General features: G+C 42.6%; 1 protein-coding gene across 1 annotated transcript in view; it reads left to right on the top strand.

The window, feature by feature from the left end:
- The window catches only part of LAPTM4B (lysosomal protein transmembrane 4 beta), a 96,101-nt gene that overhangs the window by 60,113 nt on the left and 21,230 nt on the right, over positions 1–14,758 (top strand). The window contains exons 5-6 of the mRNA XM_054021057.1: positions 623–721; positions 10,008–10,103. Coding sequence (XP_053877032.1) covers positions 623–721; positions 10,008–10,103 — 195 coding nt within the window. The remainder of the gene's footprint in view (positions 1–622; positions 722–10,007; positions 10,104–14,758) is intronic.

Here is a 14,758-nt window from a genome sequence, read left to right as displayed (position 1 = left end):
CAATCCCCACTGGATCGATCGCTGCCCACCAATCCGGCCAGTAGTCAAGACATACCCTGAGGTCTAGAGAAGTTAACTTGCAGGTCACAAAGGAAGTCTGACAGAGCTAGGAATAACACTCAGTTCTCCTGATTCCTAAGCCTGTGCTTTTGCCCCAGGACCATGTGTTGTGTTGCCAACCAGCTGTTCCTGCCCAAACTGAATGGAGAGTTGTGCATAGGACAATAGGTGCAATCACTGTGAGAGAATTTATTCTTTGCAAACCTTGCTCTGACTTTAGAGAATGCCAGTGATGGCAGACTGTCAAATTTCCCAAAGTTCTGTCCATTCTCCCTTGGGTTAGTTATAAGGCAAACAGGCCAAAGAAACCCCAAACCTAAAACAGCCCTCCAGTTTTCTCTTCACTAGGATGTGCATGTTACATTGAATTGTCCTGTCTTCTGAAGTATGAAGATATCACTGTAGTTATAATTCTTATTGTATCCAGATGTGCCAGAAACTAAAATACAGGTCCAAAGAAGAGCTATCAGATTTAACTGCCGTCTCATAAATTATTAATTAAAGAGCCTGGGGAGTGGCTCCCTAATCTTTCAAGAGATTTATAATGTTTTTGTTTCTGCAGCCTGCTAACTTTCCGTACAAGGAAGAGATTATGGCAGTAAATCCTACTTGTCTAGTTGTGATTATTCTACTCTTCATAAGCATCATTCTGGCTTTCAAGGTGAGCATGTGTATAAAATTCATCTTCTATATATGGAATGTGTTTGGAATAGCGCTCCCCCTTTCTCTCCAGAACAACTATTTTGTTGACTTAACAAGGCTGAATAACCAGTGGGACATTAGTTACAACTAGCATGGATTTGACAGCAAGGAAGGAGATGGTAGATAATTGCAGCAGCTTTTAAAAAAACAAAAACAAAATATGGAAGTGCATTAATACCCACACGTGATTTAGTATGTTGTTGTTCTATGTGAATAAATCAGACAAATATATAGTCCAGTCAAATGATATTAGTGATATTTTCTTACATTATAAGGATTAGCTCATGTCATTCTCAAATGTGTTTGATATTTCATTTAATAAATATTTCCTTTAGGTTTTAGAAAGGATTAATCACAGGCCTGAATAGAAAAGTGACAATGCTAGGAAATTCATAGTACAAAAAAATCCTTGGGTTTTAGCTTGTCACATGCCAGTGTATATTTGCTCCAAGAGTGTAAATGACTAATGCAATTGAGATCAATTAATGTCCCTTTCTTCTCATATTTAGCTGATTCCCCTAGAGTTGGCATTATTACAAACTCTCACTTTCCTTAATGTTTGTTCTAGCAACATATAATTAATGCATATGTGTCTCAAAATATATGACTCACTAATAGTGGAAATATATACTAAAATACAGTCAGCATTGGCATTTTCATTCGAATTGCTTGTTTGCAAAAGAGTTGTTTTGCAGATTTATGGAGCCTGCTTAATGAAAAGAAAGTTGCCTAGTATCAAATGCATCGCACTATTTATCACTTTGATATACATAACAGATGGTATCACATTTGTGTATTGAAACTGAAAGGTACTGAACATAAAAAAAAAAAAATTGAGTGCTTTCATGAATTGGAGTTCTACTGTTAAAAGTAGAGAGAGGCGCACCATAGCCTAGCAAACATCGCAGGAGGGAAAGGTGATTCATAGAGTAAGAACTATAAAACAAAATAACATACGTAATTTAAAAAACATTTGGCAGCATGACACTCTTACATTTGGGTGGGGGTCCCTGTATCAAGCAAACTGTTTTAAAGGAGGAATCTAAATGGGGGGCCATTTGTGTTTTGTAAATATGGCAAAAACCCAACAACCCCAAAGCAATAGTCCTTTTGGCCTTCAGTTTTCACCAGAAATGTACTATTTCAGATGTTTAATCTCTCCAAAGAACCAGCTTTAGGGCAAATCGACACTTGAAGCGCTGCATTGGCACAGCCGCACTGATGCAGCTATGCCATTGTAGCACGTAAGTCAGTGTTTCTCAAAGTGGGGTCGCCGCTTGTGTAGGGAAAGCCACTGGTGGACCGGGCCAGTTTGTTTACCTTCCCCGTCCGCAGGTCCGGCCGATTGCAGCTCCCACTGGCCACGGCCCACCGCTGCAGGCCAATGGGAGCCGCTGGAAGCAGCGGCCAGTACATCCCTCGGCCTACGCCACTTCCAGCAGCTCCCATTGGCCCGGAGCAGTGAACCGTGGCCAGTGGGAGCCGCGATGGGCCAGACCTGCGGACGGTTCAGGTAAACAAACCAGCCCGGCCCGCCAGGGGCTTTCCCTGCACAAGCAAAGACCCCAGTTTGAGAAACACTGACGTAAGTGAACGTGCTCCTATGCCAATGGAAGACCTTCTTCCGTTGGTGTAGTTAATCCATCTCCCCAAGAAGCTCTCCCATTGACTGTCTACACGGAGGGTTAGGTCGGTATAACAATGTCACATCCCTGAGCAACGTAGTTATACAAATATAAGTCTGTAGTGTAGACGGGGTCTTAGACACCACCAAATGTAGGAGTTTCCCATCTGGCCAAGGGAAGGCATCCAGCACCAGAGATGTATTTATTAGAGCTGTGCTAATATCTGACTTTTTTTTTTTTTCCTCCCCTGTTTGCTGGCAGTCTGAAAAATTGGAAAAAAAAAAAAAAAAAAGTCAAATGAAACATACCATTCAACATGAAAGGAAACATTTTGTTTTGATTCTGAGCTTTTTAAAAACTTTCTAAATGAAGTTGAAAGAAATTTGGAAACAAAAGTTTCACATCTAAAGTTGACATTTCAAAAATGCCACAATGAAACTTTTGATTTTTTTTTAGGGGGCGAGGGGTGGGAGCAGTTTAATTGAAACAATTCGCTGAAGAAAGTTACAGCCAAAAGTTTCACCTGGTTCTAGTATTTATACATTAATGATTAAACATTAGTTTTGACATTTGAGTGTACTACAACAGAATACCACTGTCTCCTGCATGAAGACCCAAGCCCAGATTCTTGCCTGTGTTTGGGTTGCTCTGCACATTACTATTATTTAAAGCTGGCACTCTCGTCTGAGTATGGAGGGAATCTCTCATGGCCTAGAATCATGGCTCCTAAAACACACACTTCCCTTCAGCTGGCTTAGGGAGCGTGGCCACAGCTTCCTGGCAGTCTCCAGTTGCCATGATGAACATATGGGAAAACCATTCAGACTGCTTTAACTTCCACTGGGGGGGACAGGCTTGGTGTAGTACTGACCCAGGTGACCAAGTGAGCACAAAGGTAGCAGAAAACCACCTTGGCAACCCCTCCTCCGACAATGCACTGGGTGCTCTTCAGCTGCCTGGGCCCTAGATTTCTTTTCTTTTTTTTTTTTTGCAAATGAGGCAGCAGAAAAGATATTCCAATTTTTGCACATTTTGCAGAATAAGCTGATCTCCACACTAGGGAGTATTCCTTTAAGTTACATGTATACATCCCTGTGCCTTGATATGAAACTGTTCTCTGTATCTTTGTACCCTAGGGGAACTCTAGGTGGGGACAGGGCTTGCAGGAAGAGATTTAATAAGATTTCTAATAGCGAAGTTTGCTAGCCCACAGACATTTCTGGGTGTACTGCAGGGGGAAGGTGAGGAGCGCAGAGCCTCTCTAAAGCAGGGAAGTTACTTTAATTAAAGTTAAATTCAAATTTTTATTATGTAGACATTTTTGGGCCAGCAGATCAAGGCCTTTTCCATGTCAAAATACAACTGAAACCTTGTAAAACCAAACCACTGGATCGTATTAATCTTTGGCAGTCAGTACAGCTTTGCTTTGTGGTTTTCTGGGTATGGAGTGTTTGGCCACCCTTACTGTCTGAAAATGGGTATTTGTATTGTGCTCACAAGATAGATGTAAGTGCAGATTGTATTTGCATAGGCCCATGTGAAATGGCCCTTTCAAGGTACATCTTCACAGTGACTGGCAGCCCATTGCAGCGAATCTCAGAGCCTGGGTTGACAGACTCAGGTTTGCAGGACACCACTGAAAATAGCTGTGTAGACATTTGGGCTCGGGCTCTGAAGCCTAGGGAACAGGATGGGCTTCAGAGCCCGAGCTCCAGCCTGCACCCCAATTACCACACAGCTGTCTCTAGCACCATAGCTCAAGCCCAGGTCAGTCAACCCAGGCTCTGAGACTTGCTGTCCTGGGCTGTGTATAGGTACCCATTGAGTCTGTTGTATTTCTTCCTATGGCACTGAAACAGCTAAGAAATAGGAATTGCTAATCTTTTATGCAGCCCAGTTCTATAGTATTACTGTGATCTATGTTGCTTAACAAATAGAAATTAATTTGGGGGTTTATTAAAGTTTTGTCAGGATGGAATGTAATGAATGTTAGTGTTCTTGAAATGGAGATCATCAGGCAATGTGGAAGTTTCCCCACTCAGTTCTTCCCAGGCACCTTTATCCTATCTTGCCATACCTTTGGCCTGGTCTACACTATGACTTTAATTCGGATTTAGCAGCATTAAATCGAATTAACCCTGCACCCGTCCACACGATGAAGCCATTTATTTGGAAATAAAGGGCTCTTAAAATCGATTTCTGTACTCCTCCCCGACGAGCGGAGTAGCGCCAAAATAGATATTGTCATTTCGAATTAGGATTAGTGTGGCCGCAATTCGATGGTATTGGCCTCCGGGAGCTATCCCACAGTACACCATTGTGACCGCTCTGGACAGCAATCTGAACTTGGATGCACTGGCCAGGTAGACAGGAAAAGCCCCGCGAACATTTGAATTTCATTTCCTGTTTGCCCAGCGTGGAGAGCACAGGTGACCACAGATAGCTCATCAGCATAGGTAACCATGTAGGCCGATAATCAAAAAAGAGCACCAGCATGGACCGTACTGGATCTGATCACTATATGGGGAGAGGATTCAGTGCTAGCAGAACTTTGTTCGAAAAGACGAAATGCCAAAACTTTTGAAAAAATCTCCAAGGGCATGATGAAGAGAGGCCACAACAGGGACTCAGATCAGTGCCGCCTGAAAGTCAAGGAGCTCAGACAAGCCTATCAAAAGACAAAGGAGGCAAACGGTCGCTCCGGCTCAAAGCTACGGACATGCCGCTTTTGCGCCAAGCTGCATGCAGTTCTAGGGGGGGTGCCACCACTACCCCACCTCTCACCGTGGATTCCGAGGCGGGGATAATCTCATCAGCTACACCTGAGGATTCTGCGGACGGGGAAGAGGAGGAGGAGGAGGATGAGCTTGCGGAGAGCACACAGCACTCCGTTCTCCCCAACAGCCAGGATCTTTTTTTCAGCCTGACTGAAGTACCCTCCCAAGCCAGTATCCAAGACCATGACCCAATGGAAGGGACCGCAGGTGAGTTTACCTTTTAAAATATAAAACTTGTTTTAAAAGCAAGTGTTTTTTAATGATTACTTTGCCCTGAGGACTTGGGATGCAATCGCGGCCAGTACAGCTACTGGAAAAGTCTGTTAACGTGTCTGGGGATGGAGCGGAAATCCTCCAGGGACATCTCCATGAAGCTCTCCTGGAGGTACTCCAAAAGCCTTGCCACAAGGTTTCTGGGCAGAACAGCCTTATTCCATCCTCCATGGTAGGACACTTGACTATGCCATGCGAGTAGCAAGTAATCTGGTATCATTGCATGACAAAGCCTGGCAGCGTATGATTCCGGTGTTTGCTGGCATTCAAGCAATATCTGTTCTTTATCTCGCTGTGTAATCCTCAGGAGAGTGATATCGCTCATGGTAACCTGATTGAAATACAGAAATTTAATTAAGGGGACAGAGGTGGCCGTTCCTACTGGGCTGTTTGCCTGTGGCTGAAAAGAAATCCTTCCCTGCAGTTAGCCAAGCGTGGGGGGAGGGGAATTGGCCCATAGCTTTTCGCGTTTGGCTAGCAGGGATCTTCCCTGTTACCAGCCACGCGGTGGGGGAGAGGGATAAAGCGATCATCCCAGAGACTTGGATGGGTGGGGGCGGTTAGTTTGTTTTCTGCTGCTGAAGGTTAACAGAAAAACCGCAGCAGTCAACGGGCTTTGCTTGGTATGTGGGAAAGGAGGGCGCAGAAGCCGAAAGACAATGGCTTACCATGGCCGCATGCAAGCTGAATTCTGTTGCCTGGACCTGCATCTGTGATCTCTAACACCAAAGCCACAGGCACTCAATATTAAGATGGAAAATGCGACCTTGTACTGAAATCACGTGCTATGTAATGTGAATAGTGTTGTTCACCATGAAAGATTATAAGCATTGTTCTGTAAAATGTATAATTTTAAAAATTTCTCTCCTTTTTTTCAACCCTCCCTCCTCCGTCCCGAAGGCTATCTCAGATAAGGTGGCGGAGAAAGAGGACGCGAGACAAGATGTTCTCGGAAATAATGGAATGCACCCGTAATGAAAGAGCTCATTTGAATGAGTGGAAGGACACGGTATCTAAATATAGGAAAGATGCCAGTGAACGTGAGGTTATGAGGGATGCTCGAGATGAGAGGTGGCAGGCTGCAACGCTGGGGCTGCTGCGTGATCAAACGGACATGCTCTGGCATCTGGTGGAGCTTCAGGAACGGCAGCAGGATAACAGACTGCCGCTGCAGCCGCTGTATAACTTCCCTCCCCCCTCACCATGTTCCATATCCTCCTCACCCAGACATGTAAGTATGCGGTGGGGGAGGCTCCGTGCACCCTCCCACTCCACCCAGTGGACAGCCCAACCAAAAGGCTGTCATTATATTGAATTTTTTCAGTGGCCTTTTATTTCCCTCCTATCCTCCTCCCAAACCTCACCCAGATTACCTTGTCAGTTCTCTCCCTATGTTTATAATCAATTAATAAAGAATACATGATTTTTAAACGATAGTGACTTTATTTCCTTTAAAAGCAAGCTGTGATTTAAGGGGGAGGGTGGTTTGCTTACAGGGAATGAGTCAATCAAGGGGGCGGGTTTTCAACAAACAGAACTTTCACACCGTAGCCAGTCATGAAACTGGTTTTCAAAGCTTCTCTGATGCGCAGCGCTTCCTAGTGTGATCTTCTAATCGCCCTGGTGTCTGGCTGCGCATAATCAGCAGCCAGGCGATTTGCCTCAGCCTCCCACCCCGCCGTAAAGGTCTCCTCCTTATTCTCACAGAGATTGTGGAGCACACAGCAAGCAGCAATAACAACGGGGATATTGGGTTGGCTGAGGTCTGAGTGAGTCAGTAACGAGCGCCAGCAACCTTTTAAACAGCCAAATGCACATTCTACCCCATTCTGCACTTGCTCAGCCTGTAGTTGAACAGCTCCTGACTCCTGTCCAGGCTGCCTGTGTATGGCTTCATAAGCCATGGCATTAAGGGGTAGGCTGGGTCCCCAAGGATAACTATAGGCATTTCAACATCCCCAACAGTTATTTTCTGGTCTGGGAAGTAAGTCCCTTGCTGCAGCCGTTTAAACAGATTAGTGTTCCTGAAGACGCAAGCGTCATGAACCCTTCACGGCCAGCCCACGTTGATGTTGGTGAAACGTCCCTTGTGACGCTTGCAGCACCATTGAAAAGTACCCCTTGTGGTTTATGTACTGGGTACCTTAGTGCTCTGGTGCCAAGATAGGGATATGGGTTCCATCTATCGCCCCACCACAGTTAGGGAATCCCATTGCAGCAAAGCCATCCACTATAACCTGCACATTTCCCAGAGTCACTACCTTTCGTAGCAGCAGCTCAGTGATTGCTTTGGCTACTTGCATCACAGCAGCCCCCACAGTAGATTTGCCCACTCCAAATTGATGCCTGACTGACCGGTAGCTGTCTGGCGTTGCAAGCTTCCACCGGGTTATCGCCACTCGCTTCTCAACTGTGAGGGCTGCTCTCATCTTGGTATTCTGGCGCTTTAGGGCAGGGGAAAGCAAGTCTCAAAGTTCCAAGAAAGTGCCCTTACGCATGCGAAAGTTTTGCAGCCACTGGGAATCGTCCCACACCTGCAACACTATGCCGTCCCACCAGTCTGTGCTTGTTTCCCGGGCCCAGAATCGGCGTTCCACTGCTATAACCTGCCCCATTAACAGCATGATCTCCAAAGCACCGGGTCCCGCGGTTTGATAGAATTCCATATCCATATCCTCATCACTCTCGCCGCCGCGCTGCCGTAGCCTACTCCTCGCCACCTGGGTTTTGCAGGTTCTGGTTCAGCATAAACTGTACGATAACACGCGAAGTGTTTACAATGTTCATGACTGCTGTCTTGAGCTGAGCGGGCTCCATGCTTGCCGTGGTATGGCGTCTGCACTGTTCACCCAGGAAAAAGGCGCGAAACGGTTGTCTGCCGTTGCTTCCCTGGAGAGGGGGGAGGATATACCCAGAACCACCCGCAACAATGTTTTTGGCCCCATCAGGCATTGGGATCTCAACCCAGAATTCCAATGGGCAGAGGAGACTGCGGGAACTGTGGGATAGCTATGGGATAGCTACCCACAGTGCAATGCTCCGGAAATCGACGCTAGCCCCGGTACATGGACGCACACCACCAAATTAATGTGCTTAGTGTGGCCGCATACATTCGATTTTATACAATCTGTTTCCAAAATTCGAATGATATAAATTTGGATTGATCCCGTAGTGTAGACATACCCTTTTTGTGACTTGACCTTGCGCCTCTTCTGAGCAAAGGTTACCATTCCTACTGAATGGGTGTGCATGCATGTGTGCAGCTTGGTATGTGATGTGCATGAATACCATTAAGGATGGGCTAGCTAGGCTGAGATCATTGAATTCCTTTCACATGGGTCTTCAGAGATGAGACTAATGTATTAATTCACTATGCTGTCCAATGACATTTCTTAAAGCTCTAATTGAAAGCTCAGTCCAAAGTTGGTTTTTTTTGGGGGGGGGGGGGGAGGAGGGAATTAGTAAATAGGTCAGTGACTCAATCTAATAATGCTTCAGCATAAATATCAATTGAGTTCTTAAGAACAAATCTAAAGGAAAGTTGCTGGACTTGCAGTGTACCGTGGGCAAAATGAATTTCCATTACTTATGTTGAGCTGGCCAAGAATGTGTGTGTCCAAATCTCTTGGCCAGTAAAACGACACCAGCTGCTTATATTCTCAAATGAGTGTGGGTTAATGTTTCAGTAACCAATTGCTTTTCATTATGCTTTTTATGCTTCCTTTTCTGTGTTCTGTATAGACTCTTCTACTGCACTCATCAGCATAGTATCTGAATTCTGAAACCATAAAACCTACAGTGAAACCATGCAGAGCTACTGAAGTACTTAGTTTTAATCATTGGCAAGATCAAATTCCTCAGTATATACTTTGATATCTCTAGAGCATCTTTTATTTTGCTTTATTCAAATAACGTGAGGCTGTGCTTCTTCACAAGGCAGTGATCATAGTCTGGTCTTCATAAACTCCAAGGGCAAAAGCAGGAAGCTTATTAGATCAGGATACAATTATTAGTGAGTTAATATTAGGCTTTTATTATATTAAAACTATATAAATATCTGTAAGAATAATAATTTGAAACAGCATAGAAACTGTTAATCTGTTAAATGAAGTATATTGGTTAATCTGTAATATGATAACAACTTAATATTTGCAGTAATAAAGGTTAACTAATTTGGGCCAGATTCTGAATAAGAACTCTCCCAATATAATTTTAAATGTATAATGAAAAAAAATTATTTAGAGTTTTTGTGAAATGACCACTTCCAACCCCACAAGAGATGTAAAGTGTGTGGCAGAGGGACAGAATATTAAGACCGAAGTAGTTAAAATATTTCTTTAAGAAAAAGTGATGTTTTATTGGTGTTTACACTTTTATTTTAACTATTTTGTGGTCTTTTCTTTCCTTTCCTTTTCTCATGTAAAGTTTAGCAATTATGTATATCATGTGCTCTGATTGGCTAAAGACCGTCTTCAGCCAATCAAAGTTCAGGGATTTTCACAAAACTGTGGTAAAAAAGAAATATATTTCCTATTTTCTTTATGTAATAACAAGCACATTCTCTTTGCAGGGTTATCTGATTAGCTGTGTATGGAACTGTTACCGGTACATTAATGGCAGAAACAACTCTGATGTGCTGGTGTACATTGCTACCAATGACACTGCGGTAAGCATGTCTCTTAACATTTTGTGTTTTATTTTACCATTCCTCAGTGTTATTCACAGCTTCTTAACCTTTAACCCAAAATTCTCTTTGTGCACTAAACACTTACTATCAACATCCTTGTATCCAAGTTCCAACTCATGGTGAAGCAGATCAGTCTGTTGAGGAGAATGTTTGTTACATAGCTCCTAGTGATGTGTGTATTTGTGTAGATATATAGTGTGTGTGTGTGTGTGTGTGTGTATAGTATCTACACCACTGCAAAATGCTACAGTTGTGATTTGGTGCTTAGCAACTGAGAATTAGGTCTGATATTTGTATGACTTGGCTGTTGTTTTTGAATTATAAGAACACTGAATAAAATGAAGACTATGTTGAAATAAATTAGTAGACAAGTCTTGATCATAAAGGACAGGAAGTTGTCAGTTCTTTCTGCAATAATTTAGTGTTGCCGTTATAAGATATGAAGAATCTGTGTGCTGTTGGCTCATTGTAAACACAACTGAATGAATCAAAAAAATGGGTAATTTGACACCGCTGATTCTGCATAGTATGACATTTTTGTGGCGATACTGCACACATGGAACCAAATTCTGCTTTGTTACATCCAAGCTATCCCACTAAGGTCAATAGGTCAAATTCATCTCTGATGTAACTCCACGGACTTTTAAGTGAAGTGGGATTGCAATTTAATCCTTTAAATTACACCAGGATGAATTTGGCCTCTTGGGCTTGCATGAGTAGAAGGGAGGGCAGATCCAGCTAATGAAATTTCAGTATTGCCAACCTCAGATATTCAAAGATCATGATACAGGCTTCCAAAATTGAGTGGTTTAAATATCGCGAGACTTAAAAATAAAAAATAAAAGTTGGGGTTGAGAGGTTGCCCTTTGGTTTCAGAACTTTTAGGATGAATTTGAGTTACATTTTTCAAGCTTTCCTGTGCAGCCATGAGGACTTGAACATTACTGTTTATCTTAAATGTAAGCACGTAATTCATTGTCTTCAAGAGGTAGAACTTAAAAAAAAAATCCACAATATTGCAAGACCCAGATAAAATCATGAGTTGACAACACTGAATTTTGAACATACAGGCATGGGTTTATTGAAAGCTAAATGAAAGAGGGAGGAATGCATTTGGAACCTACATTGAGTAAAACCAGAAGTTCTGCATAGAAAAAAAATTGATAGCTGTTGTGAAGTCCTTAGGTAGTTGTAACTCAACTTAAAATGCTGCAAAATATATAATTCACAACATTGAAAGGCTTGGTTGCAAGATTCTGCAAACTGAATTAACATTGAAACTCTAGTCACACAGGCTTTATATACCTTGCATTGAAACCATCTGCTTCATCAATGGCCCCTGGGAAGCAGAGAATTTCAGTTTCCAGTGCTATCTTTTTCTATTGAAATGATTTACCGATAACTTCTCAAGGGAAAAGGACAAGAAAACGGCATGTTCTGAATCTGCCATGAAAGCAGGATAAAAATGTAAATCGTGTCAGCAAATGAAGTTGTAATTTAATGTACATTTCATACAGTACATCAGTAGGGTTAAAATCTTAGGTACTTCGGTAATGGGGTTGATTAGAGGCAGGGAAAGAACTACCTTCCCTCCTGTCTGGAAGAAAACCTGTTTCTTCCTGTGTTTGGTTACTAATATTATGCTTTTAAGAATGTAAGTGTCCATAATTCTTCATGTAGTGTTAGTACATACATATCACTGTGGTATTAGTGACAAGTGTGTCACCGGCTTTCATTTGATACCTTACAAGACACTTTTGGATAAACACTATGACAGCAGTGTGTTAGGTGTAGTGAGTTTGTCAGGCTTGCTGACACAGGGTTGTAAACCACCAATGGGCCTCTGTGTCACAGCTTCCTGCACAGCTGCAGGGCCAGGGACACTGGATCCCTGCAGGTGCAAGGTGTGGGGAAGGCTGTGGCCCTGGCAAGGCAGGGCAGGGTAGAGACTCCTGGCCAGGGCCATGAGGAAGAGATAGAGCCCTGGCCCCGGGGGGAGGCACCCTGCTGCTGAATGGCTCCTACTTGAGGACCAAACATCCAGAAGCAGGGTAACCTCCCCTCTAGTGCGGGGCTTGTTCTCATCCTTGCAGCCCTGTGGGAGTCTCTGGTTTGCCAGGCCAGGACTGCGGCGTCCCCTACTCCTGGTATCCAGTTTTCGAACTACATATTAAGTCACCTAATTGTCTCTTGTATCCTGGGACCAATATGGCTACAACAATACTGCAAACAACAATGTTAATTTTATATCTTCCTAGTTTTTTAATCAAAATGTCTTGTGGTATCATGTGAAAAGCCTTACAGAAGTCTAAATGTATTACATCAACACTGCTACTTGTCTCAAACTTGTAATCTCATCAAAAAAAGCTATCCGGTTAGTTTGACAGAACCTATTTTCCATGAACCCAGGTTGATTGGCATTAATTATATTACCCTATTTTAATTCTTTATTAATCGAGTCCTGTATCAGCAGTGCCATTAGCTTGCCCAGGATCAATGTCAGACTGACAGACCTATAATTACCTGCCTCATCCCATTTAACCTTATTTAAATACTGGCACAACATTCGCTTTCTTCCAGGCTTCTGGAACGTCCCCAGTGTTAAAATATCCCTTAGTGTAGAAGAATAAATAATCAAAAAGGAGAGAAAATATTGTGCTTGAACTACAGTTGTCATGATTGCTTATTATTATGCTTACCATTTTAAAAAAGAGGTTTATATTTTATAGAGAGTAAGAAAGATTGACAAAGGAGTATAGTTCTGACCAGTTCAAATATTGGCAAAACTGGGTTCTTAGATGTCTCATTGATAGAAATGGGTAAATTACCCATATATTTATCCTGATCATTATCTGCCCTCTAAAACTTGGACGAAAGATTCCAGAAAACATTTTGCCTTCTCTAAATTCTGGAAAATCTATCTGAGACTTGCAGATTAATGGCATATATTTCCATTTAATTACAATGTTCTTGAGTATTTCCTGGGGAAGACAGTTATTCCATCCATATCCAGGTGAGATGCCAAGATGTGGGAGACAATAGGGATCCACAGATACTCACTGGCTGAAGTGCCTATAAACCCTGTTCAGACCAACTCTGGTCATAAGTCTCTTTTAAAATACATTCTGACTGGGCTTGAATTCAGAAGAAAGGCAATGATTAGATGTGGGGTCACCAAAACCTGAATATGACCCCCAAATGTACAAAGGAAATTATTCATTGATTTTTGGCATACATTGGTTTAGCACTGGCAAGGTGCATATGCACAGTTAAATATCATATACAAAGCAGATTAGCAAAGTGACAATTCCTCAAGCTGTGTTTTCAGTACAGTTACATTTGTCTAATTTTCCTCACTTAATAAAAAATGTTTTAAATCCATACCTTTACAAGCTTTGCCAGCCTGTACAAATGAACTTCCTTTTCATCATGCACAATGAATGGGATGTGCCAGATGCACACATTAGGCCATATTGTGTTTTCATATCTTCAGTCTTGGGCTTCTTTTCCCCTTCTAGCTCCTTTGAGCACATTGTAGACAAAAGAGCAGTATTCTACATCAGGTAGGAAATTCAAGGCAGTGTAATGGAAACAAATTTTGCAGGCTGAATTAATCCATCTCCTCTGCCAACCTGGACAATGTCTCAAGTTAGACATTGTGCTCTGAACAACACTAAGATCCCAATTATGGTCTTGAACACTTAGAGCATCTCATTTTGTTTATTGTTAACTCTTAAATCTCACTGTAGCTAATGAGATGGAAGCTTCATCCACAGTCCTGCTGTCATTGAGAATAAACTGTGAAGCAGTGAATCTCCCTTCTAAATGGGATTTAGATCCTTACACATTTTATCGAGAAACTCCAGTGGGGCCATAGCTAACCATGACTTTTATAGAAGTACAATGGGGTTTCGAAAAGAGTAAGTTGTTTTTAGAAGAACTGGTGCATGAATTTATAGATACTATATCACATGCATACAATGTTGTCTGTTAATCAGACAATTACTCTTTCATGGGCCATATTGTCCCCTGCATCATTCCACAAGAATTGGAATTTGTCCTGTGAACTGGACTGGGGTTTGGTCCCTGGAAACCACAAATTCTGTTTGTTCCCTTCCCTGGCTCCTCCCCCCAAAGCCAGGGCCACCTGCGGAGAGGTCCCCTGTGTCTCTGCTGCTTCTCAGCCCTCTGCAGCAATGCCCCATTTCCCCCCTTCATATTGGAACCAAAGTCCCACAGGGATGTAGACAATAGAAAGATTGATGAAACCACAGAAGAGAACTGGCAGATTTTTTTGCCCTATCCACCTCAATAGACAAAGAGGGCAGTTTGGCCTCTGTCCAGATTTTTGGCTTGAAATGTTGCTCAGAAGAATAACTTGCTCCTTAAGTTAAATTCCTTTGTGGTATCTTTTCTCCTATCCCTGCACTATTTAATGATTTGCACCCAGTGCACTGAGTTTAGATTTTAGGCCACATGCCAAATTTGCAACAGGTGTGGATCATTTGGGCCTGGATCATAACTACTAGCAAAATCCTGATTTGAAATGTTTAGCATCATTTAACATAATCCCAGATACATGGCAGCCCCCACCATATCTTGGTGCATACAGCACTGCCACAAAGCCAGCGAAT

Source organism: Malaclemys terrapin, chromosome 2, assembly GCF_027887155.1.
Source record: "Malaclemys terrapin pileata isolate rMalTer1 chromosome 2, rMalTer1.hap1, whole genome shotgun sequence".
Taxonomy (NCBI): Eukaryota; Metazoa; Chordata; order Testudines; family Emydidae; genus Malaclemys; species Malaclemys terrapin.
Note: the sequence above shows the minus strand (reverse complement) of the source record. Positions and strands in the feature narration are given on the sequence as shown.